Genomic DNA, 25,476 nt, shown 5'->3' with positions numbered 1-25,476 from the left:
TCCTGATGAGGATCAACACCCATTATGCAACACATCATAATTCAAAAGCAGGATCAATGACAGCCAAACCGAGTGTCTAGGACCACATTGGCCGCATCCAGCCATGTTCCGGGTACTTGCGAGGAAGTTACCAGCGCCTGACTAGGACAAAAACCCATCATGCGACACATCAAATCACATCGAGTGTCCCAGACTACATAGGTCAGAACCGTATCCACCCCGAAGAAGTAGCCAGTTTCAAACTAGAGCCAACACACATCATGCGACACATACAATTTCATGAGAACTCTAAAACAAGCTTATTGCTGAACACATTAAGAACCCAGGACCTGCTGAAGAAACCAATGTTTATCTCGTTTATTCACGTTGTATTTTATTGTTTTCAAAAATTAACTGTTGACACATTTGATTAATCACAAATCATTTGTTCTAGGCAATTTTAATATGTGTGCCCTCGACCATCTTAAATTCATTCGCCCCTTTTCACGAGATCCCATAATTGTAATGTAGGAACGTATAAATATATGTAAGCTCAATTACAAATACATGTAAGTCTAATAGACACTGAGGTACGGGTATAGATTCTTTCTAATCAACTTGCCATAAAACTTAAGAATACTTACAGGGAAGCGAGTCATTCATACAATCCAATCAATTCGTTCTGTAAGTTATTGATTTTTGAGACGTAAAAACTTCCCTAAACTCGATTATCCTAACCTTGATAAGCCAAACCCTGTTCTATCCTGACATAGATGCTGTACGTGGCCATCGTTCGGACATTTTTAGCCGTTTGTCTTTGATTTGGGTGGTTTTCCAGGGAACATCCCGAAAATCCGGTGAAGGAAAGCGAGTATCTGAAACAAAAATTCATTGCGATTGTAGCCAAGCATTTTGTTTTTCCAATGGTGTAAAATTCGGGTAGAAAAGTACATTCAATTTTAATCAAGGTGCTTTTTCCGGGAAAGAGGCATTGCCTCCCATCAGGGTTGATGACTGATATTCGCATCGTACGTCTCGAAATCTCCGAACGCGTTCGAAAGAACGAAACAAATCAAGCATTCATGAGCGAAGCGAACGGTGCTTTGATGCGAGTCTCTGTGAGTGACCAGTGAGCGAGGATTATTCCTGCCGTTTTAACTATCCTCCTTCCAGCCTCGTTCAATTCGCATCGTTCGTTACGAATCGATGCGATCCATGCGATCGGATATGAATGTAGTTGCGTGTGATGCGAAACGATGTGAAGCGATGCGATGAATAATCGCGGTGAATATTCTCGGTGAATGTTCGTGGTGAATATTTGCGGCGAATAAATTTTGAATGACACATATTTCATAAACTAAAAGTGCTATCAGCACCGCTCTAATTTTGTCTCCATTCAATAGATTCGGGTAATTCATTCAAGCTAATAGCAAAAACTATACATATTGGATACTGACAGCATTGTCACTGACTGTTAAATTTAACTCGGCAATTGGGATACAGCCTCAAAAGAGGTCAGATTAAGGCCTTTTACTAAACAATATTTAGTGTTTTGATGTGCCTGCAACGAATGTATTTTCGCTGTACAATTCACGATATCCTGCTTCGCACTATTGAAAGATATTAATGACGTTATTAGTCGACATTCGAACTTAATGTTTGTGTATTAGCTTGTTAAGTATGCCGTGTCACTGCACAGATGTTAAACTGTAGTTGTATGTGCAAAACAGCTCACTAGATGCTATCCAAGTTTCAACAATAAATTGACATGCCTCCAGGCCAGAACTGAAAGTCTCCTTAATTATGATATAAAAAACAAAACAAAAATGACAGAATGTTCTGACCGTAGGGGCGGTGGGATAAAATGAAAACCCTAAGGCTCGCGTTGTTGGAAATGGTAAAAATAAGTGTATTCTCAGAATCTTAATAGACATCTTGTTAGTTTAGTTTTAGTAGTAGTTAGCGTGAGGCATCTCACCCCAAAAGGCCTGGGTTCAATCCCAGTTGGCGACGCCTGGATTTTCGGAGACATAACATCTCTGATAACGCCTTATTTGGGAAGGAGTTAAACCGTTGATCCCCGGTCCATGAGTTCAGGGATCGATAGGTAGGGTTCATGTGTGGCACAAATCAATCAAATCAAGGAAAAAATAAGGAAAATCAGGAATCATGTCGAAGACCTTTAATGATCAGAAATTGAAATAAAATCAAGTTGGCTGGCACTAGGCTGGTTCAAACCACATAACATATGTGGAACTTCATGCAAAATAACTGACCAAAAGTTGACCCTTTTTTTGTGTTGCCTCAGTGGTATAACTGGTATAGTTGGCCATCGATCTGTCAAAATAAAATTTTCATGATATCGTTCACAAAGACCAATGTCGAAAACGTAAACAATTGCTTCTTTCGTAAACTTCTCGTAGTTCAAAGTCAATCCTTGTAAGCCAGCAATTCTATCAGATAGGGGGACTCTCCATCTACATAATCATCGTGGTGGTTTACTTGAGTGGCTTTTCATTCTCGAGAAATGCGCAGAAAAAGTCATTGTTTACTTTTGCGACATTGACTCTTATGAAAGAGAAGCAGATATATGGTTGCATGCTTAGCAAGTTGACGACGATTCTGCAACTCTTTACTCTTATGGTAAAATCCCATAAGCATCTGACAATCTGCGCATGAAATCTAGCAAACTTTGTCTTATCTCTTCCCTCCACCATGGTACCAGTGAGGCGCCGTCTCTTCACGCAAAGCTTGGGAGTATCGTATGGGATTTCTAACTGTAGGAGTGACAGGGTAAGGAAATGTCCACCATGTTTCACGGACAGACTGACGTTTGCTGATGGGAATTTACCATAGGACTAAAGAGTTGCAGAGTGGTTGAAAAGACGATTTGTAGCTGTCAAGGTAATGCGGCCATTCTTTTTTGACTAGCTCTACAGGGGGCTTATCAAAGGATTTTTTAACTAGTACTTTCAAGTCGGTCAGAAGCCAATCAAAAGCGTTATTAACCAGTAATATTGTTCACTGTGCTTTTAGTAAGTCAACTATTCATGTTATGATTGCAGCACGAAATATTCTGTTGATGGATAAAGACATTTACATTAACAAACATCGTTTTTTTTTTTCTTAAAAATGTTAGAGATAAAATTAATGTAAGTGTGCCAGATTTAGGCACTAGTGGTCCTCGAATTGGTCATATCATAAATTTTACATTTTTACATTATTTTCTATTTTTATTTTCGATACAGATACATATGGTTTGCCATAAATCTACGAAAATTAAACCATGACAATTTATTTCAAATTTGATTACTAGTGTCAAAACTGGTGCAGTTACCCTACGTAAAATAGATCCAAACGATTACTTTCGTTTGTAAACAGTGCTTAATATTGCTAGGAAAAATAGCCGTTCCTGGTAATTTTAAGACAGCTAGCTGGGAGTTCCGGTCTGGGACCTAAGCCATAGTGGTGGAAAAAAGTTTGATCCTGATCAATCTTTCTACGTTTTTTAGTACAAAGTAATTGGAGTAGATCTTTGTGTTGGGATTTGAGCAAAAAATGTCAATTGGCCACAGTTGAGAAACATATCGAGGGTTGAATCCATGGGTATTACAGGTATCGAAGCGCTTGATTTGATTTATCGTCCTGCTTGCGAATGGAACTATGGGCACATCAAAACACTGTATATTTTCCGCATAAATCGAGACACTTTTTTCAAAATTTTACTGCTTCTCACTGGACTTTAAAATGTATGCAGTAAACTCCTAATTTTCGAGATCGTATTTTTCCTCATACGAATCCAAATGAAATCAAAGTTCGATCCAATTTATTCTAATTAATTAAAAAACAATTAACGAAAAAAATGGTAGGGTAGAGAACTACTACGGCCTGATCGCCCATTTTGGGCCTATCGAGCAGAAAACTTTAAATTAATCCATGATTCTAAAGTAAGCAAGTCAATTATGCGTTTGGTACGATACTTTAGTTAATAAGCTATGGAACGAAGTCAATGAGAACGCGTGATATGAACGTTTGCACCCATTATTCCCAAAAACAAAAGAAGCGTTCCGACCGAATCAATTTTCATCTTCATCCGATGGGCTGAATTCATTGGCGTTTCAATGGCGTTTCAATGCGTTAGGCCGAGTTTGGCGTCAAGAAGCAGTGTTAGACTTTTGACAATATCTCAACGATTGGTATATTTTTATCAAATCTTACGGTACATACGGAAAGGTAAATAAATTTGGAAGCCATCAGTAATAATAGCATTCCGTTTGGTGCTAAACTGTGCTAGATTAAGAAAGACTAAGTGCGGGTTGTGCTTAATAGGCCGAAAATGGGGTAGTTAAGCCTATATACATTCATCTTCTAAGTTTTCAAATAACAAATTGACAACAAAGAATTAGACAAGTTTTCTCGTGGAGTTTCCCCACTTTTTTACGATAACTACAGAAAACAATACGTATCGCTTTCAAAATTCGGCAGTAAACAGTTAGCATATAGTAGCTCACAATGATATATCAGGATTCATCGTTGGGTGGCAGGTCATTGCATCAAATATCGGTGAATAATGCAAACGTTAATATATTTTTTTACTATGTAAAGTAACGTGATGTATTCGTTAAATCCAGCTAAAGGGTGATACGGTCAAAATTTGGTCAAAATCAACTTGACGTATTTCTTTCAATTTTGCATTTAAAAAACCTGAACACCCCTCATTTTGAAGGTGTGTGTGTGTAGAATGTTGCTCCTATTTTGATTTTGGAATTCACTCTTCAGTTGTCAAAATGCCGTCCAAGCAAGAAGAGCAGCGTATCAAAATTTTGCTCGCGCATCGCGAAAATCCGAGCTACTCGCACGCAAAGTTGGCAAAATCGCTAAAAGTTGCCAAATCAACCGTTACAAATGTAATTAAAGTGTTTGGGGAACGTTTGTCGACAGCCAGGAAGTCTGGATCGGGGGGAAATCGAAAACCGGAAGCCGCTGAGACGACAAAGAGAGTTGCCGGTAGTTTCAAGCGAAACCCTAACCTCTCTCTCCGAGATGCCGCAAATAAGCTGGGTGTATCGTCTACAACCGTGCATCGAGCCAAAAAACGAGCCGGACTATCGATTTACAAGAAGGTAGTGACTCCAAATCGCGATGATAAACAAAATACGACGGCCAAAGCGCGATCCCGGAGGCTGTACACGACGATGCTGACGAATTTTGACTGCGTGGTAATGGACGACGAAACCTACGTCAAAGCCGACTACAAGCAGCTTCCGGGACAGGAGTTTTATACGGCAAAAGGAAGGGGAAAGGTAGCAGATGTTTACAAGCACATGAAACTGTCAAAGTTCGCAAAGAAATATCTGGTTTGGCAAGCCATCTGTACCTGTGGCTTGAAAAGCAGCATTTTCATAGCTTCCGGGACTGTCAACCAAGAAATTTACGTGAAAGAGTGTTTGAATAAACGTCTGCTGCCTTTCCTGAAGAAACACGGTTGTTCCGTACTGTTTTGGCCGGATTTGGCATCTTGCCATTACGGTAAAAAGGCCATGGAGTGGTACGCCGCAAACAACGTGCAGGTGGTTCCCAAGGACAAGAACCCTCCCAACACGCCAGAGCTCCGCCCAATTGAGAAATACTGGGCTATTGTCAAGCGGAACCTAAAGAAGACCAAAAAAACTGCTAAGGGCGAGCAGCAGTTCAAGGCAAACTGGCTTTCTGCGGCGAAGAAGGTGGACAAGGTGGCTGTACAAAATTTGATGGCAGGGGTCAAGCGTAAGGCCCGGCAATTCGGATTTGGAAAAGCGGAAGCCTAACTGAATATTTTTCCTGAATTTTATACTAATTGAACTTGAAAAAGAAATTTAATTTGATTTTTTAAATAAACGATTTCACCGATTTACACGCGTTTTCCCTTGACCAAATTTTGACCGTATCACCCTTTATATAGTTATGAATAGAGGACGTAAATAGTTAACGATAAACACAGGCATAAGTTCAGAAGTGCTAAGAAGTCATAGAATTATAAACCAGGTTATTATTATTTTAATAGAATTGACTACCTCCTTGATTCCCTTTCTCATTTTGCAGCTGGTAAAATCAATTTGACAGATCGATGTCTTTCTATACCACTTGAAATCTAAGAGAAGAGGTGACAATACGGGGGCGGAAATGAACCACTTTTCTGTCAAACGTGAACCACCAGCTAGTGATTGGCCGATCTCATGTGCGTAAGATAGAGATAGAGATAGAAATAAAAGAGGAAGAAGCCAATTGTCACCTCTTCCTCTTAGCTTTAAATCACTGAAATGGGGTCGATTTTTGATGATCGAGTTCCAAATATGTTATGTGTTCAAAGGTAGGGTGGTCTCAAACTTTAAAACCGAATTATTTCCGTTATATACAGGATATATAATATTGTAGAAGAACTTGTTGAGGTCCTCTATCAGCCTGGTTTGGATTGACCTACCTGTCACCATGCATAATATACAGGGCTTAGATCTAATTTTCGGCCTACTAAGCACAACCCGCCCTTTGTCTCTATTTTTCGAGTGGATTTTTTTTTCACAAAATGGAATGTTTTCACTGTAGATGACTTTTAACTTTCCGTTCGTAACGTAAGATTTGCTAAAGAGAAACAAATTGAGCTTGAACTTGAGCTTGAGCTTGAGCTTGAGCTTGAGCTTGAGCTTGAGCTTGATTGACCGCCCACGGTTGCTACTCTGTCATTGCCAGATCAGCTGTAATTACACAGAGAACCAATAGACGATGCTTGGGACTAGCAATCATCCTCAATGTGTAAAAACTGGTGATCTTAAATTAGGCAATACCAGCGCCGGCCGCGCCCGAACACAGGTCAAGAAAGGAATGGGAAGGATTGTGTTGACATGACACTCGCTTTGATGGAAGCCGAGAACACCTCTGCACTTCCACGAGGAATCACTGGGATGTTGGATAAGAGGGTTGGGTTTGCAGCAGGGTTCGTTTTGGTAAACGATAAGCTGAATTGATGTCCTAACGATCATATAACGCGAAGGAGCTTGGGACTAAACCCACGGTCTTCTGCTCAGTAAGCAAAAACGTTTGCCACTAGGCAGACGAGCACCTTTTTAATCACCGAGTTGCTGTTATTACCATGTAGTCGTATTAACAAATAAAACGATTGACGAATCTTGAATGTGGATGGGCCTGAGATTAGACTCATGATGTTCTGCTCAGTAAGCAAAAACGGTTGCTCTAAGACCACCGAGCCCCTCATATCACATAATACCGTTGCTCAAATTTTTGTATCCATTCAAACCCGGAACCAACGACAACAACGAGTTTCGCAAAATACACGATACACAAGCGATTTTACCATAAATCTCTTTGATATGTAAGGACCTGGGACCACGTTTTTCTGCTCAGTAAGCAGGACACTGTAACCGACGATCTTTCAAATCCGAAAACTAAAAACTACGAAAAAGTACTTAGGCCTTCATTAAGTTCCACTTTCACGCGACGTTCAATGTTTCAATTTGCTCTTTACGTATTGTTCAGGCTATAAATAGGCTCTTTTCAAAAGTTACGCGAGAAATACGCACAATCGTCGCCTACCTCGCAAAACTGGTTCCAAACGACAACAAAGGCATAAGCAACGATGGATGGTTGAACTTTGCTGGCTGGTGTAGTGCTGCTGAAAAAAGATAAGTCTATTATTTTGGTTAGTGATCGTTTGGATTTGGGTCACCCCACGTTGTGTTTAGGTTAGTATAAATAAATAATACTATTTAGTCATATAAATCCCCACAGCTCATTATCTTCAGCGTTATCGGTTTTTGTTTCTGGATCTTTAGTTGCCTCTGTGATATACTTACTTGCGGCATACTATTTTGGGAGTGTATATGAGCGTGTACTATGTACGGTAGCTCATCTCTCATCGTGATGGTGGGACATAGTAGACAAATTAGAGAGAAAACAAGGAGGTATTAGTATTAGTTATATGTAAACAAACAAAACAAAAGAAGAGAAGCAGACAAATAAAAAAGGGATGAAGTAGATAACAAATAAAAGAAACGTAGGCAGATTATTAGAAAAGGCATTATCCGAGACTCGGCAATCAAATGTCACTCCCGCCGAGATCTCAGCGAAACCCCCTCCCCGCCGAGACCCACACAGCCGAGCTCGGTAGAAAAAACTAAGTGTGTAGATAGATTAGTAGGAAAATAAATAAAACTACTTTATGACTCAAAGTGCAATGAATGAGCGTTAGTTTCGGGATCATTTCAGTGTTAGAGTTATGTTAGTTTTGATCCGTAATCAGCCCTGCTGACCCCTCCAACATTAGTTGCAGGCAGTGGTTGTTAGATAATGCGGCACTGTAACTACTACTATTTTAGAGGTATGATTCGTCAAGTTTATACAACTAAATGTTTCAATTGAGGCAAACTAAAATCCACCTACTAAGAAAAAAGTTGAAAATTGATCGTGTTACTGAAATTACTCAAACTTCTAACATACTCTGCCAAGAAAGTCCAAAGTTATACTGATAAATCAATAAATAGTTGTTCATCCACTAGCCAAGATTAAAAAAAAAATCTATCTACTCACAGTCTTTCAAAAAATTGCCCATTCAGGTATTCGCTAAATTTTGGAGACCGATGCAAATTTTTTAATTTTCGCTACACGGTGCTGAAACGGTTCCAAATTTGATTCTGATAAGCGTGTGTGTGTCATCCTCTATCCCTCACCCAGCCGGGGGCGTTGGACAAGTAGAACTGCGAATAATTTGATCAAATCTCATGCTCCGTAATGGTGCCCTTTATGTTGTGAAGACTAGCACTTCAAAAAGGGTAACTTTTGAGGCCAGACAGGATGTCCTCAACAAGTTAAGGGAACAGGATGCACTAGATATCCGCAACAGGTACAGCAAAACATCACATAGACACCCTTATTTACACTCAGTGCTGATAAAAATCATTCCTTCTACATTCAACTTGGCTGAAAATGAAGACAACCTTAACAGATAGACCAACTACCTGCTTGAATTTGAATTTTGACGCAAAAACATTCTCTTGATCAAGGCAACCTCTGAGTATCAAAGACAATTTGATTTTGTTCATTCGTGGCTGGATGGTCATTATCGCCTGTGTTGTTGTGAATATTAATATTCGTTTTCATCTTGGTGGGAATGATTCTGAGGATCAAATGCAAAATGATTATTTTCATTTTAAACAAATATAGCGCTGAAGAACGTATCGTGTTAACTTTTACACATAGATCGATGGAATAATCATTTTGCCCAAAATGAATTTGATTATTTTGCTTTTGAGGATCGTTACTGATTTTGACAATTTTGGGATGGATAATCAAGCACTGGTGAATATCAACAAACGCGTATTCGCAGTCCGCATCGTGCTCTCTGCCGTGCGGATCTATTTGCTTTTTGCTGAAGGAAGTGTTACTACTACCTAAAGCTACAACAAATTTAAACAGCACTTTTCAGTGCTCAACCTGTAAAAATTTTTTTACCTTGTTCAACTCTTATTCCTCTTGGATCTTTGTTTGGACCCTACCCGAGGTAATCTTTCTTGGATATCGATTTGGAATATTCCTCTTCGATCCTTCAGATTCTTATAGTAATCTGCTTGGAAGTCGATTTGGATAAAAAATTACTGCCGCCATGGCGCCTAAACGCAAAAGAAAGGGGCAAACTCTTGACCCCCCTTCTGATGAAATTAATTTGAGTCATCTATTTGATTTGCCCACGGATGATGAGAATGATCCATCATCCAAGAAAAATTCTAGTAAACTTTCCCGGCTTAATGCCAAGAAGGAAAAGATTCCCCCTATTGTGATAACCACTTCCGATTTCCATGCTCTTCGCATGGAACTTTTGAACTTCGTGAAAGTTAAGTTTTCTCTACAAATTGGACGTCGGGGTGAATGCCGTGTATTGGCTGAAACCTTGGACGGATTTAAATGTCTTCTCAAGTATCTTACTGAGAAGAAGCACAAATTTTTTACTTACGACACCAAAACTGAACGTGTGTTCAAGGTTGTCATGAAAGGACTGCCCAGTGGTGAATCCCTGGATCAGATCAAAGATGAACTGGCAAAATTACTTGGAGTTGTGCCACTCCAAGTAATCAAAATGAAAATGAAATCCCGTCCTGGCGATTCGCGCAACGGGATTTCTAATGATTTTTATTTAGTTCACTTCAAGTCTAGTGAACTAAACAACCTTAAGGCCTTAGAAAAAGCTAGCCTTATGCTCCATGTCCGAGTGAAGTGGGAACACTTCAGGAAGACTGGAGGAAATTTTCAAAACCTCACTCAGTGCCGTAAGTGCCAGGGATGGGGTCACGGAACTAAAAATTGCTACATGCCAGCTAAATGCATGAATTGTGGTGATTCCTCTCACGCAAAGGACGACTGTCCTGTGAAGGAAGATCCTAAGAAATTTAAATGTTCAAATTGTGGTGAAAACCACAAATCCAATTTTTGGGAATGTAAGACTCGCAAAGCGATCCTACAATCTCGTTCTAACCGACAGGTAAGAAACGCTCCACGTTTCCGTCATTATTCATAGACGAATCAAACATAAAATTCTTTCTTCATTTGAAACCAAAGTTTTTGAAACTTTGGGAGTTTCTGTTGAAACAAAATTTGGACAACTTACGTTTATAGCTGCCTATTTGCCATTCCAATGCGTAGGCCAGCAAAAGAATTTTCTCAAGGGTGACCTTCAGAAACTTACCCGTCATAGGTCTAAATTCTTCATTATTGGTGATTTTAATGCAAAACACCGCTCATGGAATAATGCTCAAAGCAATTCCAATGGTAATATTTTGTTTGATGATTGTTCTGCAGGTTATTACACTATTCAATATCCAAACAGTCCAACATGCTTTTCTTCTGCAAGAAATCCCTCAACTATTGATTTGGTCTTAACTGATTCATGTCAACTTTGTAGCCAATTGGTTACCCATGCTGACTTCGGTTCTGATCACCTTCCAGTAACTTTTGAAATATCCCAAGAAATAATTTCTAATCCCAACAGTTCTACTTTCAATTACCATAGAGCTGATTGGGAGCAGTATCGAACATTTATGGAACATAACTTCGATCCAAACATTCCTTTGCAAACCAAAGATGAAATTAATTATGCTCTTGAATCTCTGACTACTTCTATAGTTGCAGCAAGAGCAGCCTCAGTACCAAAATGCGAGGAAGTCTTCGTGTTATTTGCAGCAGACTGCAGAAAAGTTTAGATATTTTCTCTTCTTATTTACAAAAATGGAAGATTTCTCCCAACGCTTCCAAAACTCAACTTATAATATTTCCACACAAGCCTAGAGGTTCCTTTTTGAAACCTAGTAGTAGTCACATAGTCACTATGAACGGAGTTACAATTTCCTGGTCAAACCAAGTGAAATATCTTGGATTAATACTTGACCAAAAATTAACTTTTAAAGATCACATTGAGGACATTCAAGCCAAATGTAACAAATATATAAAATGTTTGTATCCTCTTATAAACAGGAAATCCAAACTTTGCCTGACGAATAAACTTCTAATATTTAAACAAGTTTTTAGACCGGCCATGCTTTACGCTGTGCCAATATGGTCTTGTTGTTGCACTACCAGGAAAAAAGCACTTCAAAGGATTCAGAACAAAGTTCTGAAAATGATTTTGAAGTTGCCTCCCTGGTACAGTACTACCGAAGTACATAGAATTTCGAATGTTGAGACTTTAGAACAAATGTCCAACAAAATAATTAATAATTTCAGGCAAAAATCGTTGCAATCCTCAATTGCAACGATTAATTCCCTTTATACTTAGATAAGATTTAGTTTTAGTTTTTAGTTTTAAGATATCAATTGTTGTACTGACATGCAGGTTTAAAAAAAAACCTGTTTAAAATACTGAATGGCCAAGACAGGAACAATGTAAAAATACTTAGATATATATCATAACAATTAAGGCTGGTAAGTTACTGTAGTAACTGGAGCACCTAGGTTAAAATGAAATGTAATTTATTTTGAATTTGGAACAAATAAAAAGTTAAAAACAAAATGGATTTATTTGATGTTTTCTGCTTGATATGCCCAAATGGGCGATTGGGCCGAAGTAGTGCTCCACCCTAGCTCTCAAATTTAAGACGAAAATAATTTATTTGTCACCATCAATTAATGAAGCAATCACCAACCATCTTGTTCCTCCCGCAGACCGCCCGGAAATCAACCAGGACTCGCACGAGATCTACCTGTACGCCGGTCAGACGGCTTACTTCAAGTGCATGTCCACTATGTTGCCATTCATCCTCGAAGCCGGACGCTACCACGTCGAGTGGCTCAAGGATGAATCACCCGTACGGATGGATCACACCCGGATGCTGTTGCTGCCGTCGGGTGCGTTGGAAATCGACGAAGTCGTCCCGGCCGATCAGGGAACCTACCAGTGCAACGTCACCTCGGGGATATTCTCCAGCATGAGTAGCAAATCGAATTTGAACATCAAATCTACCGCAGGTCAACCGCAAAGCTTTGAACCTCCTTCGTTCGTGATCGTACCGCAACCGCAGACCGTGAAGGAAGGCGACACGGTGATACTGGACTGCGTGGCCAATGGCAATCCGAAACCGACCATCAAATGGTTGAGAAACGGAGAGGAAATCGATATGAATGATTTGGATTCGAGGTTTAGGATAATTGGGACGGGATCGCTGCAGATCAGTTCGATACAGGACGTCGATGCGGGGGATTATCAGTGTAGGGCGAGCAATTCGGAGGATTCGTTGGATGCTTCGGCGACGGTGCAAGTGCAGGTTCCTCCAAAGTTCATTCTTAGTCCCGAGGATAAGGTGGCTTACGAGAAAGAGGAGCTGGAGCTCCAGTGTTCCATCCATGGGAAGCCAACGCCGATCATTCAGTGGTTGAAAAACGGCGATTTGATCACTCCGAACGAATACATGCAGATCGTTGGAGGGTGAGTTTTCCTGATTTATTAATTAATTAACAAGGTCAGTTGCACAATCAAAAGTTATAAATCATTAACTTTTGCCAGCCATTGACCTTGCTGCCAATTTATCATTCCAATTGACTAATTTTCTTCGTATTTTTGCATCGTCAATAAAACAGCCACAACCTCAAAATATTCGGCCTGATTGGCTCCGACGCTGGAATGTTTCAATGCATCGGAACGAACCCAGCCGGCAGCGTACAGGCTGCGGCCCGACTCGAGATTATCGAACCAGGTAATTTATTGTCATTCGACTCCCGTCCTTCCCTTCTCTCGCGAAGTAGTGAGTGGTGCAATGCATCCTCTCGATTGTCTCGTTCGACTTGTGATTTTTTTTTTATTCGTTTTGCATTTGATGACATTTTTCCCCATTTCTTTTCCGATTTCGTTTCATTTTCTTCCGTTGGATATGCGATTTATCGATTTTGGTTGCGCTCTTCGGATTTCGGTTGATTATGATTTATTGCTCCGTCGATTGGATTGGGTTCGGTTTGTTTTTGCATGCAAACGATCCGACGATGTTTGGTTCGACTTGACTCAAATATGACGACAGGGCAAACGAGACGACACAAAAGCAAAAAGTTCCATCACAATCAGGGCAAAATGAAATCGTACGAAAAACCCATCCATTCGGATCCGAAACTGTCCAAGGTGGTGCTGGATAGTCTGCTGTCCAAAACCAAGGACAAGGCAAACGTGAATCAGAACAAGTTTCAGTACGATGAATACACCGACGACGACTACCTAGAGCACGAGGAAGACCATGACGACGAGGACGAGGACAGTGGGAAAATCTATGCCCTTAGACCCGACGAAGACCCAAACAAATTGTACCAATCGTTGACCGGATCCCGATCGTCGGAGAACGGGGGCGAAGTTGGGCACTTTTCTAATTCGTACCTTCCCAATGCCGTCACACGGAAATATCCGAAATCGCACCTGCTAGATGGAAGCGAAAAGTTCGCAGCGCCGCTGCCGGGACCGCCGAGAGATCTGCAGGCACAGATCGTGAAGCCGAGATTCATCACACTGAGCTGGCTGGAACCGGCCAAGAATCCGGACGAGGTTATATCGTACTCGGTGTACTACAAGATGCACACCAGCGAGAGGTAAGATCATTATTTTGAAAGGTAGCGAATCTCATCCTTTGGGCATCCTATCCTTGCATATCCTTGATTATCGTTGATAATCACTCGTTTTCAAAACAAATGCATCAACTCAACATCAACAACACAACTATCCCATCTTCAACAGAGAACGAAAAATGACCACCAAATCCCGAGACGAACAGGAAGTCAACATCCAATCTCTTCTCCCCGGGAAGACCTACCAGTTTCGAGTGATTGGCAACAGCAACCACGGATCCGGAGAGTCCTCACAAACCCTGGAAGTTCGCACCCACTCGGAAGAGAACATCGCCGGGCCTCCACAGAACATCCGAGGAGAAGCAGTGTCCGACAAGGAGATCCACCTTCTCTGGGATGCTCCCCTGATGTCTACCGCAGAAATATCCAGATATCGCGTCTACTACGTCGAAATCGACAATGGTGATGAGTTGTACTCGGACACTACGTCGACTGACATCACCATCACTGAACTGAGGCCTTACACCGAGTACACACTGTACGTGGTCCCGTGGAATCAGATGGGCATGGGAGACCCATCGCATGAAATCGTCATCAAAACTCATTCGTCCGTTCCATCGGAAGCACCCTCGAATGTCACGTTGGAAGCATCCAGTTCCACATCGATAACCATCCGGTGGCAACCGCCACCGGTGGAAGATCGTAATGGTCAGATCACGGGGTACAAGATCCGTTACCGCAAGAACAAGAAACCTCTACAGGTGGAAACCACTCCGGCCAATGTGAGGCATTGGGAGCTGAAGGGATTGGACCGCTTGTCAGCGTATCAGGTCAAGATCGCTGCCATGACCGTCAACGGGTCGGGACCATTCAGTGAGTGGCATCACATTGAAACGTACGAGAACGACCTGGATGAATCGCAGGTTCCCGGACAACCGGGGTGGATCAAAAGTAAGTCTCTGAAGCTCTCTAGATATAACTAATTCTAAAAAAATATTTTCTTTACAGCACGTCCTGGCGCGGAAAGTATTGCAGTTACATGGGCTTCCCCAAACCATCAGGAAATTAAGGTCCGGAACTACATCCTCGGTTGGGGCAAGGGCATCCCGGATGAAGACACAACCGACGTTGAAGAACACATTCGAGTCTACGAGATTCGTAATCTGGAACCAAACACCGAATATGTGATCTCGCTGAGAGCTCGCAACAACATGGGAGACGGTCCTCCGATTTACGATACCGTTCGGACACGAGAAGACTCACCCATTGAAGCTCCAACTCCGCTTGAAGTTCCAGTTGGATTGCGGGCCATACCTATGTCCGGTACCTCGATCGTAGTTTACTGGACGGACACAACGCTGAGCAAAAGTCAACACGTAACCGACAACCGATACTACGTAGTGAAGTTCACGCCGACAGCTAGCACCAGGATCAGGTTTCACAATACAACCGATCTGAACTGTATGATCGGTGATCTCCGGCCCAGCACTCAGTACGAGTTCGCAGTCAAAGTCGTCAAAGGTCATCGACAGTCCGCCTGGTCAATGTCGGTCATCAATTCGACCCATCAAGCCGCTCCAGTATCTCCACCTAGGGACCTAACCGTGTCCTATGACGATAGGAATCCCCTTACGGCCATTCTCCAGTGGCAGCCTCCTCGTCATAGCAATAGCCCAATCACTGGCTACGTAGTGCTCTATACCACCGATCCCAATAAACGGGATCGAGAGTGGAACGCCGAAGCGGTCGTTGGAGACAAAACCAGTGCGGAGATCACCGGGCTGGAATCTCACACTACGTACTACTTCAAGGTACAAACTCGTAACTCCAAAGGCTACGGACTGTTCTCGGCCATGGTATCGCAGATAACTGGAGCCGATGTCGATTCAAGCGAGAACCTTGCCATGCCCAAATCGATCTCGTCGGAAATGATCTACGTGATCGTGGGCTTTTCGATACTAACGGCGGTGATTGCCGTTTCCGTAGTCATCCTGCTCTGTCGAAAGAAACCGGAAGGAACGCCCGAACACGCGAAGAAGAGCTACCAGAAGAACAATGCGGGCATAATTAAGCCTCCAGACCTTTGGATCCACCACGATCAGATGGAGCTGAAGAATTTGGACAAGAGCAATCACAGTACGACCCCGGGATCGGTGGACGGAGGAGCATCCAGTAGCGGAGCGATGACCCTGCCCCGATCGGTGAACGGTCATGAGTTTGACAGTGAAACACCGATCACTCACGTGACCAACTCGCTGGATAAGCGAGGCTACGTTCCTGGTTATACAGGTAGCTTGCGGTGACTTTACCAAATTGATTGTATTTATTTGAAAATTTATTCTGCAGGAACAACGACGCCTCTGAGCTCAACCATGGAACGACCGCAGTACCCACGCACCCAATACAACATGGCATCACGGCCGCATATATCACTCGATCAGCAGACACTCTCGCAGCAGAGTCTGCTGCAGCAGCCTCCCCAACTACCTCCGGCGAATTCGTTGGTACAAACGCCGGAGAATCCGTACACATACGAAGGAAACTATAGGTAAAATATGTTATATTTTGGGATTGAACGTTTTTAAATGGGGTTCGAATTTTCCAGCAATCCAAATGTGACGTACGCTCCGGGGATGACCGTGGATGCCCCCAAACGGGGGCAGGGTCATCCGCTGAAGAGCTTCAGTGTACCTGCACCACCCGCATCGACTCCGATCATCAGCAGTCAGGGCAAACATGGTGAGTACTGGACGTCAGTCATGTAGTGGTGCAATTCTCGCTCAAAGCGGCCACTTTTTGTTCTTGGATCTTAAAAACGATTTCTTCGGTACACTAGACGTTCGCTAACTGGAATATGTTTACTTCTGCTTAGCGAACTGTAAACGCATTTCAATGGTCAAACCAGCAGTCAAATGCACTTAAAGTGCATCATTAAAGGCTGGTCCATTTATAATCCGGGCACAGAAAACCAGGTGTTTTAGTATCGACGCACCCCTCGATCCACCCAGCGACAACATCGAACGCCTAAATTCAACACGAAGAAGAAAGTGGTATTTTTCAATGCAAAGGATTTGTTTTCAATACAGTCCGTTAATTCCGAGAACGTTTGGTCCTTCGGAGAACCGGAATTTCGGACTATGGAGAAATTAATCAGCAAAAGAAGTGCTTTGATCGCTCGGGTGAAAGCAGAGCTTTCGGTCGTGAAAGACCTCCATCATCGGAATCTATCACGGAGCCTAGCGGAACCGGTAGTCGCTATATTCATAGTCTGGCGGATAGAATTTGAATTTGATGGATAGAAAAGCGGAACCAATTCAATATATTTTAGACCAACAATTGAAAAGGTACTATCAACTTTTATAAACAAAACGTTGAATATTCTTTCCTCGCCAATCGAACGTAAATTACCGGCATCATCGGATAGGGAAAACTTTCCCCAACCCAAAGATGGTGTTAGTTTGCGTAGGCAAGCCTTTGAGTTACGAGAAACGGGTTTCCGAAGTTTTGTTCGCAATAGCTGATGTGCTCTTTTCTGTTGTTGGTCGTGATTTTCTCGATTGGTTCCGCTATTTGACAGCTCAATTGGTTACCGAGATCCAATTCCAGATCTATACGCCAGACTATGAATATAGCGACAATTCAACGATGGTGAGAGGCGGTCAGGTTTCAAAGGAGACCGCAAGAAGTGGATGACATTCAAGGATAATTACGTGTCTACCATTCACGACAGGAACGATCTCACGGATTCCTTGAAAATGCAGTATCTTGTCTCCTACCTGGAAGGAGATGCGAAGCAATTAGTCAACAAATTCACCATCTCTAGTGCTAACAGTGGCGTCGCCTTAACCTCAATCTACCTGTGCACTAACTCTCAAAACATAAACAGTTATCAAAATATTGCTTGCAATGGATAGATATCATGTTAACTAGAAGATTAAGAATATTTTTCAATTGATTCGAGTATGAATATGGCATTAAATCTGTTTTTGAAGGTTGGTGCACAGGTAAAAAGTGAGGTTACGTGTGCTAACTATAACAATGCGTGGGCGACGCTTAGTCACTACGACAAGCAGCGTTCCGCTGTGTTTGCGTTAGTTCGTGAGTTTATGGATCAGCAAGTCGTCACGCAAGCTTCGCTGCAATCACTAAACAAACTCGTGATGACACTGGATGAGGTTGTCCAACAGTTGGATGCGTTAGGAGAGGAATACCAAGGCCGCGATCCGTGGCTGATTGACTTGATGCTAGAAAAGCTGGACAAAGATACTCGCGCTGCCTGGTCGGAGAAAGATGTTGACAACGAGCATCCAACGTTTGTGAAGCAGCGGTATGAGATACTGGAAACCTGCTCAGCATTCTCGAAGAAAGCGGAAGTGAACAAAAAAGAACAAGTGAAAATGGTTGTGAGTGAGAAAAAATTGAAGACATTAGTGACAACTACAATCTACCAAAAGTGCGCGAAGTGTTCAAGAGAACACGCTACGTTCGTTTGTGAAGAATTCAAGAAGATGGATCTGCAGGAAAGAAGAGAGTTGGCACAACAGGCGAAGCTGTGTTTCAACTGCCTACGGGCTTCACATCAAGCGAAATCATGTCCCTCGAAATCAGTGTGCCATACACCGGACTGCAAGCAGCGGCACCATACGTTGCTGTGCCCTAAGGCGAGCAAGGTGAAGGGAACACCAACGACAGCAAGCAACCTAACCAAATATCCACCTACCGACGGTGAGGAACAGACTATTTCGTCGCTCATGGCAGCAGTTGAGAAGATTTTGAAAAAGTAATCGAAAATATTTTTTTTCCTTTGGCTGCTTGAGTTTGGCTCAAAACAATGAACTGTCAAAGTGTGAATCTGATATAAGGTTACTGTGATAATATCATCTTGGCGTGAATATATCAAAATATTGAAAATATATCGAAAAATATTGATATTATCTTGCCCCTTGGCTATAGCCTAACTAACGAGAACCCAACTAAACCGTAGCGCACTTAAAGATAGCCCAACGAGTGAAATTCGACTGTATCTACTTCAAATAACCAGTTCATAAATTTGGCTAGATTGCTATTTGTAATAGCGCAGCAAACAGTAAGTAGCAATTCCATATTTCTAGATAAAGCTCGATTCAAAGTAAATCTGGACGCACGGTTTAATACACCACCGTGCCCCTGGTGGTTGGAACAAAAAACGTTTGACAGGCATTTGTTGATGTTTCATTGACGAAGAAATTGGAGAAAAGTTTTTCTCGATTGATCGACGCATCCCGAAATTACGGATCATGGAACTTGAGAAAAGAAAATTAATTGTGCACAAACATCTAGAGAACCCTTCGTGGTCTGCCTCAAAAATAGCAAAAGTGTTAAAATTACCAAAGTCAACGTTGAGTCTTGTAATCAAACGTTACAAGGATACTCTGAGTGTGGATAGAGCACAGTGCATCTATCATAAAAGTGGCACTAGGGACAAAGAGCTGAGGAGAAAGGTGTTGCGGTACGTGAAATTCAACCCAGGTGTCTCCATACGTGATTTGGTAAAGAAATACGATAACAACTTTTCCACCGTGCGTAACATCCTTTCAAGAGAAGGATATAAGTCATTTTGTGCCAGTAAACATCCGAATCGCTCCCTGAAACAAAATTTAGTTGCCAAAAAGCGAGCACGATTACTATACGAACGAATTTTGCCGAAATTTGATGGCTGTATTTTAATGGATGACGAAACATATGTCAAATGGATTATAAACAAATCCCCGGACGAAAATTTTACCTGTGAGTGTCTGAAAAAGTGGATTTTATCCTTCATTCGGCAACACAAGACCAATGTTATGTTTTGGCCGGATCTAGCCAGCTGCCACTACTCTAAGGAGGTACTAGAATGGTATGCTGCAAACAATGTTAATTTCGTCTCCAAAGAGATTAGTCCTCCGAATTGCCCTGAGTTCAGACTGATCGAAAAATATTGGGCAATTGTCAAGCGAAAACTTCGAGGATGCGGTAAAGAAGTGCCAAATGTAAAACAAATGCGTTTAAAGTGGAATAAGTTCGCCGGTACAGTGTCACCAGCGATTGTGCAGATCATGATGGCATCGATCACAAGTAAAGTGCGACAATTCGTTCGAAGCGGTGAAATGTAATATTTTGTTATACAATTGTTTGAAAGCTGAATAAATACCCGTTTGTTTGACGTTTTGATCAACCGCGTATGTTGTATAATTCTTGAGTTAGGCCGTTCGCAATTCTGTTGTATTTTATAAGGACTGTTTCAATTTGAAACTAGAACAGAAACGCACCTCTCGCAATGCTGAGTTGCAGTTTCATTATTCGAGCACTATTTTGCACCAGATTTGCAACTGCTCGACTATTCTGTTTTATTTCTGAGCGAGTTTGAAACACGAATGGAACTCTGTTTCAAATTTCTTTGGATGTGTTGAAGATGTTTCGAAGAGCTCCACAAAAAAAACGGAGAACTTCATAGAGAACAGTAAAGTTTATGGAACTTGATGATTACAAACATGTTTTAGAACTGTGCGTTGCGCTGATCGTGTTGCAGTTTTATTTTTGACAGTTTCAAATTATAGAATTGACGAGTAGTTTGAAACAATTTTGAAACTCAGCATTGCGAACGGCCTTTGATCACTTGAATGCATCCAAATTTACTTTGAATCGGGCTTTAGAGCTGGAATTAGGACGTAACAGCCTTTGTAAACAATGACTTCTATCGATGATTTCTAGGAACTCAAGGCACGCCTTCGCAAACCAACATAACCGTCGGGTAGAGGAAGTCTTCCCCTATCCGATGGTGTTGTTGATTTGCGTTGGCAAGCCTTAATTTTCTAGAAATCATCAAAAGAAGGCATTGTTTACAAAAGCTGTTACGCCCTAATTTCAGCTCTATCTAGATTGGTATGATTTTTTTTCCTCCCTTTTTATGGCACAGACCTGTTGGTCCATATTAATTTGTATGATTTGTGGAAGCTGTCATATGCGATTTCGAGCGAAGAATGATTAACCTTTTCTTTTTAACTGTATTCCAGCACAAACCCCTTCGGTCACGATACGTCCGCAAAATTCTTCGCCGTACAAGAAGCCGCCCGTCATTCCGACGAATTCGCTAACGAACCGGCTCCAGACCGGGCCGGCGGTGCAGCACTCCACGGACGAAATCCAACGGTTGGCCCCTTCGACGTCGACCGAGGAACTGAACCAGGAGATGGCCAACCTGGAGGGCCTGATGAAGGATCTAAGTGCAATAACGGCCAACGAGTTTGAGTGCTAATTGAGGGAGCGAATGGGTGGTGCATGAAGACTTCTTCGTCGCCAACGTGGTGAAAGTGATGAACTATTTAGTCATTTATTTTTCGTAATTTAATACCGGAAATTCTGGAAAGCTCTCTTCTCGATCCTATGCATGGCCATAGAAAACCGGGGGAGGAAACAATGGAAAACAGCCTTGTAGCGCGACAAGGATAAAACCGATGTATTAGATCATATGTATACTATTTAAGTGCTTTTCCCTATCCTCTCTCCTGTCCACGAAACTAATAACGAATCGTATGAATATGAACGTAGAGTTTAAAATTATTTATTTATTGTCTACTCAAGCGAGAAAACAAGCAAAACTGCAGCAAAATCGTACTGTGAAAATGATTGAAGTTCTTTTTTTTTTATTTTTATGTAAAAATAGGAGGAAATCGATTGTAATACTTTTTGAAACGGTTTCGTTTCGTGACGCATTTTGTCCAAATGAGTACGGATTCGAGTAAGATAAAAGAAACGTAGCTGTACATAGTACTAATCGATAAGGCTTTTTACACGCTGCTGGTAAACTAAGCAAAATCAGATATATCGATATTATGCAGTCGGGCATCACTGCCTCCGGGAAGGAAAGCGACTGAGCCATTATCCTTGACATTTATGTTTTAAATTAAATATTTTGCTTAATTTTAAGTACTAAACTGATAGATAGCATTTCATTCCCAGTGATTTTTTTTTCTTTTAATTTAATAGTTCGAATTGTATAGGTTTTTTTTTTTAAATAAAATTTCGGAGCAACGGTTGTGCATTTATTTGGAAAAGTGCATTTATTTTCATTGGTTTTTAATTAAGAATAACGGCAAACGTCAATAGACATAGGGAAAATTGCAACACGAAACACAACAAATGGAATTTACTCCCAGGGATCTAATTATTCAAAAGACTTCGATGTCGGAATTGTGAATGAATTATTTTGAGTTCAACGTGGTCTCCGGTCGGGAAATGCAGCAAAATATAGGCGAGGATTTTGATCAGTGTGTCCTAAACGTATGCTCAACTTAATGTTCATTCGGTACTTTCTAAAATATTATTTGGGAGCTTTCTAAGCCAACCAATGCATGGCGTTGGTTGTTGTGCGGCAAGCACACTTTTACCATTGAGGTAACTATAAGACACGAAGGTCTCGAAGAAACGTGCTCAACTTTTTGGCTCAGTTCTGGTACTCTCTTCGGTCCCAAGCTAATCGATGCACCCCTCGAACATAGGAAAATCCACGAACCCCTAATTTTATCTGTCAAACTTTCATAGCGAATCAAAACAAACATAGTGTAGTACTAGAATTTCAACTAGAATGGGGTACGCTTATAGATGTACTTGGGACCAATAGGCTAATCAAGTGAGCCAATTTAAAATCGTTAGTTTCCACCGGTTGCTTATATCGAAGACAACATATAAAATTTGCACAAATGATTAGAGACAGACACAAACTTGTCATCTGTCGCTTAAAGGTGATGGCTTCAAACAAATTTTATTGCAAAGATGCCAACCTAAAAAAAAAGGTTTGCGAATTTACGCCACATGGTCGCTGAGAATAATTCAGTGAGAGCGTCTTTTTTACTCAGCTGTATGAGAAACTTCTAAAAACAACGGTTACCCGTGGTTTTAAAAAAATGTATCTTACACCTAAGTAGAAAAGATTCTCACAGTGAGTTAATCTCAGCGACCGTGTACTGTATTTGTCCCTTGATATCTGGTAGAGTTGCCAGCAGGCTTGGAAAAACTCATTACAACTAAAATGCTACTTTTCGAAATTATGAAACTATGAGATATAATCAAGGGGTAGGTTACTCCGCACACCAATCTTGGGTCATCTTTTTTGTCAGTGTGCCTCAAATGTGCCGCAAGTGTGCCGATTGTGCCGGTAGTAGAGCAAACTGCGATTGTTTGTAAAATACCCATCCCGGCAACCTTGTCATTTCTGGCACCTTGAATGTTTTGGTTTGAAATCGCAAGGAAAAATCGGATTGAGGATGACGCGGGAAGTGGCGGGTGTGCGAAATTTTGGTGTTTTGTGTTACATAGGGTAATAAAAGTCCTGTGTTTTAGTGCTTTATAATGCCCTCAAAGGCAGACCAGAAACCTAACTTTTCGTGATGTGAAAAGCATCGCCCGCATAAACAATAACCATAAGAAGCGCCTAACCACCAATTCGGGATATCATCCCAACTTTATGTGGGATGCTCGCACCATCTATGATATCGTTAGTGTATGGTACCCGTTTATTAGGGCGGTCTATCAGCGGCCGGAAAGAGTTGAAACCGGTGGGGAGCATTGTTGAAGACTGACTATAGAGGATGATGAATAGACTTCTTTAGTTTGTTTTGTGTGAGTTGCAGCAATATTTGAATTAATGGTACTAATGGGGCACTAACTGGTTCTTTCTCTTGAGCCACTCTAGAACCTACATTTCGCATTTAGATTTGTAAATAAATTGCTGGTCTGAGTTAGTACTCAATTAACAGTGCTCCCATTTTATTTACAACAATCCAATGCCTACGAGATTGTGGCGAGGGTGTGCCGAAGGCATGTTGAAGGTGTGCCGATGGATGGAACCTGTAGATTTTGCTTTCAGAAGGTCTCAAATAGCTACAGTCAACTCTCCACACACTACATGCGTACTAACTCGATATCGAGTTACATAAGCATGTGATACTCTAAGGAAGCCTTAGCGTGAAACTTCAAAGACACAAATGTCAGCTTTCACAAAACATACAAATTTGAAATTGCTATTTGTATGTTTTGTGAAAGCTGACATTTGTGCCTTTGAAGTTTCACGCTAAGGCTTCCTTAGAGTATCACCTTAAATATGAATTTCATGGCTACTGTGATAACGATTGTGTTTGGGTTTTTATTCTATAAGGGCATCTTTAGGGCATCTTTAGCGGTGGTCTGATCTAGATCCAAATCTATGTCACATTTGAACCAGCTAAAATTAAAACAGATCAAGCCAAAATAGGTCAAACTGTGTGCGTACGCACCGGTTGGTCTATTTTTGGCCGTTCTATTTCAAACGTCAAAACCCGAGTCAAAACCAACTCACACCCTGATTTCGTGGTCAGCCATTTTTTAATCTTGTACGCATTCGTACACGGTTTTTATCCGGAAATTACCGTGAAATAGACCTCCAATGGCTGTCTCCGGGATGGATGTGCGGCTTTAACAAAAAGCCTTGAACTGCTCGTCCTCCTGCTCCTCGTGCTTCCAAGTGAAATAATAATAAAAACCTGTATTTATTGAAATTTGTCTGGTATGATGTTGCGTGTTGGGTTTTGGCCCAAGTCAGAAACTGGACAATTCCCTGGGAGTTTCCCGAACATGCCCGGAAGTGGCCAAGGTGGTCCTGGGTACTTTATTTGATTACCAATGATCTTATTTTTGAATTTGCATGTGATTTGATGTGTCGCATAATAGGTTTGCAATCTTCAAACGTTCCATAGCGTTCAATGGGACCACAGTACCTTTTATTTGGCGCTAGTTGTGTCCAATTGGCGGTGACGGCACCGTTGATCCTTTCGCAGCTACGACGACAGGGCCGGCAGCAACAGCAGCACCGATAGTGCGATAGAGCTGGAACTACACCAATGTCAACAGCAGTCCGCCCACGTTTCTTAGAAAATCGGGGAAATAAATCGGTTTGTTTTGCAGAAAATACCCTTACAACGAAACAAAACAAAACATATTCTCGAGTGCAACCGCTGTCAAACTAGTTTGGAACAGTGATCCAAATTCAGTTCAAAATAGATCGAGAATTATACTGGTTTAAAAAAATATATTTTAGGACTAGTCTAAAACAAAATATAGACTACCAGTGCAAGGGCTCGGTCTGGGTCTACTCCAAAATTTTAGACCGAACCAACCAATTGGATCGCCGCTAAAGATGCCCTAACTCGATAATTCTATATCTCGATGGTCCCTTCAATATCGAGTTGTAGAGAGTTCACTGTTCTTTGATCGCTTTGAGCAAGTACTCTTCTTCTTCTTCTCTCCGTTATTTAACGTAGGTCTCTGTTTCGCAATCTAGTGCCAATCACCGACGGACATCGATTGCCATCCATTGACAGCAATCGAATGTGCAGGAAGGCAGCTTCCACACCTGCGTAGGATATG

General features: G+C 41.6%; 1 protein-coding gene across 2 annotated transcripts in view; it reads left to right on the top strand.

Moving 5' to 3' along the window:
• Window positions 1-21,829, top strand: part of fra (frazzled) — a 484,108-nt gene extending 462,279 nt beyond the window's left edge. The window contains exons 3-10 of one of the 2 annotated variants that reach the window (XM_065230376.1): window positions 12,181-12,940; window positions 13,093-13,208; window positions 13,527-14,082; window positions 14,228-15,009; window positions 15,067-16,347; window positions 16,405-16,606; window positions 16,664-16,797; window positions 21,090-21,829. In XM_065230376.1, the coding sequence (XP_065086448.1) occupies window positions 12,181-12,940; window positions 13,093-13,208; window positions 13,527-14,082; window positions 14,228-15,009; window positions 15,067-16,347; window positions 16,405-16,606; window positions 16,664-16,797; window positions 21,090-21,331 (4,073 nt within the window). In that variant the 3' untranslated portion in view covers window positions 21,332-21,829. The remainder of the gene's footprint in view (window positions 1-12,180; window positions 12,941-13,092; window positions 13,209-13,526; window positions 14,083-14,227; window positions 15,010-15,066; window positions 16,348-16,404; window positions 16,607-16,663; window positions 16,798-21,089) is intronic. The other variant, XM_065230377.1, reaches the window with a different exon arrangement.
• Window positions 21,830-25,476: the final 3,647 nt, after the last annotated feature.

This window comes from Ochlerotatus camptorhynchus, unplaced genomic scaffold, assembly GCF_037179485.1.
Source record: "Ochlerotatus camptorhynchus isolate MF236.1 unplaced genomic scaffold, CSIRO-AGI_Acam_v1.1 ptg000330l, whole genome shotgun sequence".
Lineage (NCBI taxonomy): Eukaryota > Metazoa > Arthropoda > Insecta > Diptera > Culicidae > Ochlerotatus > Ochlerotatus camptorhynchus.
The sequence above is the reverse complement of the archived record's forward strand: the minus strand, read 5'-3'. Positions and strand labels throughout refer to the sequence as shown.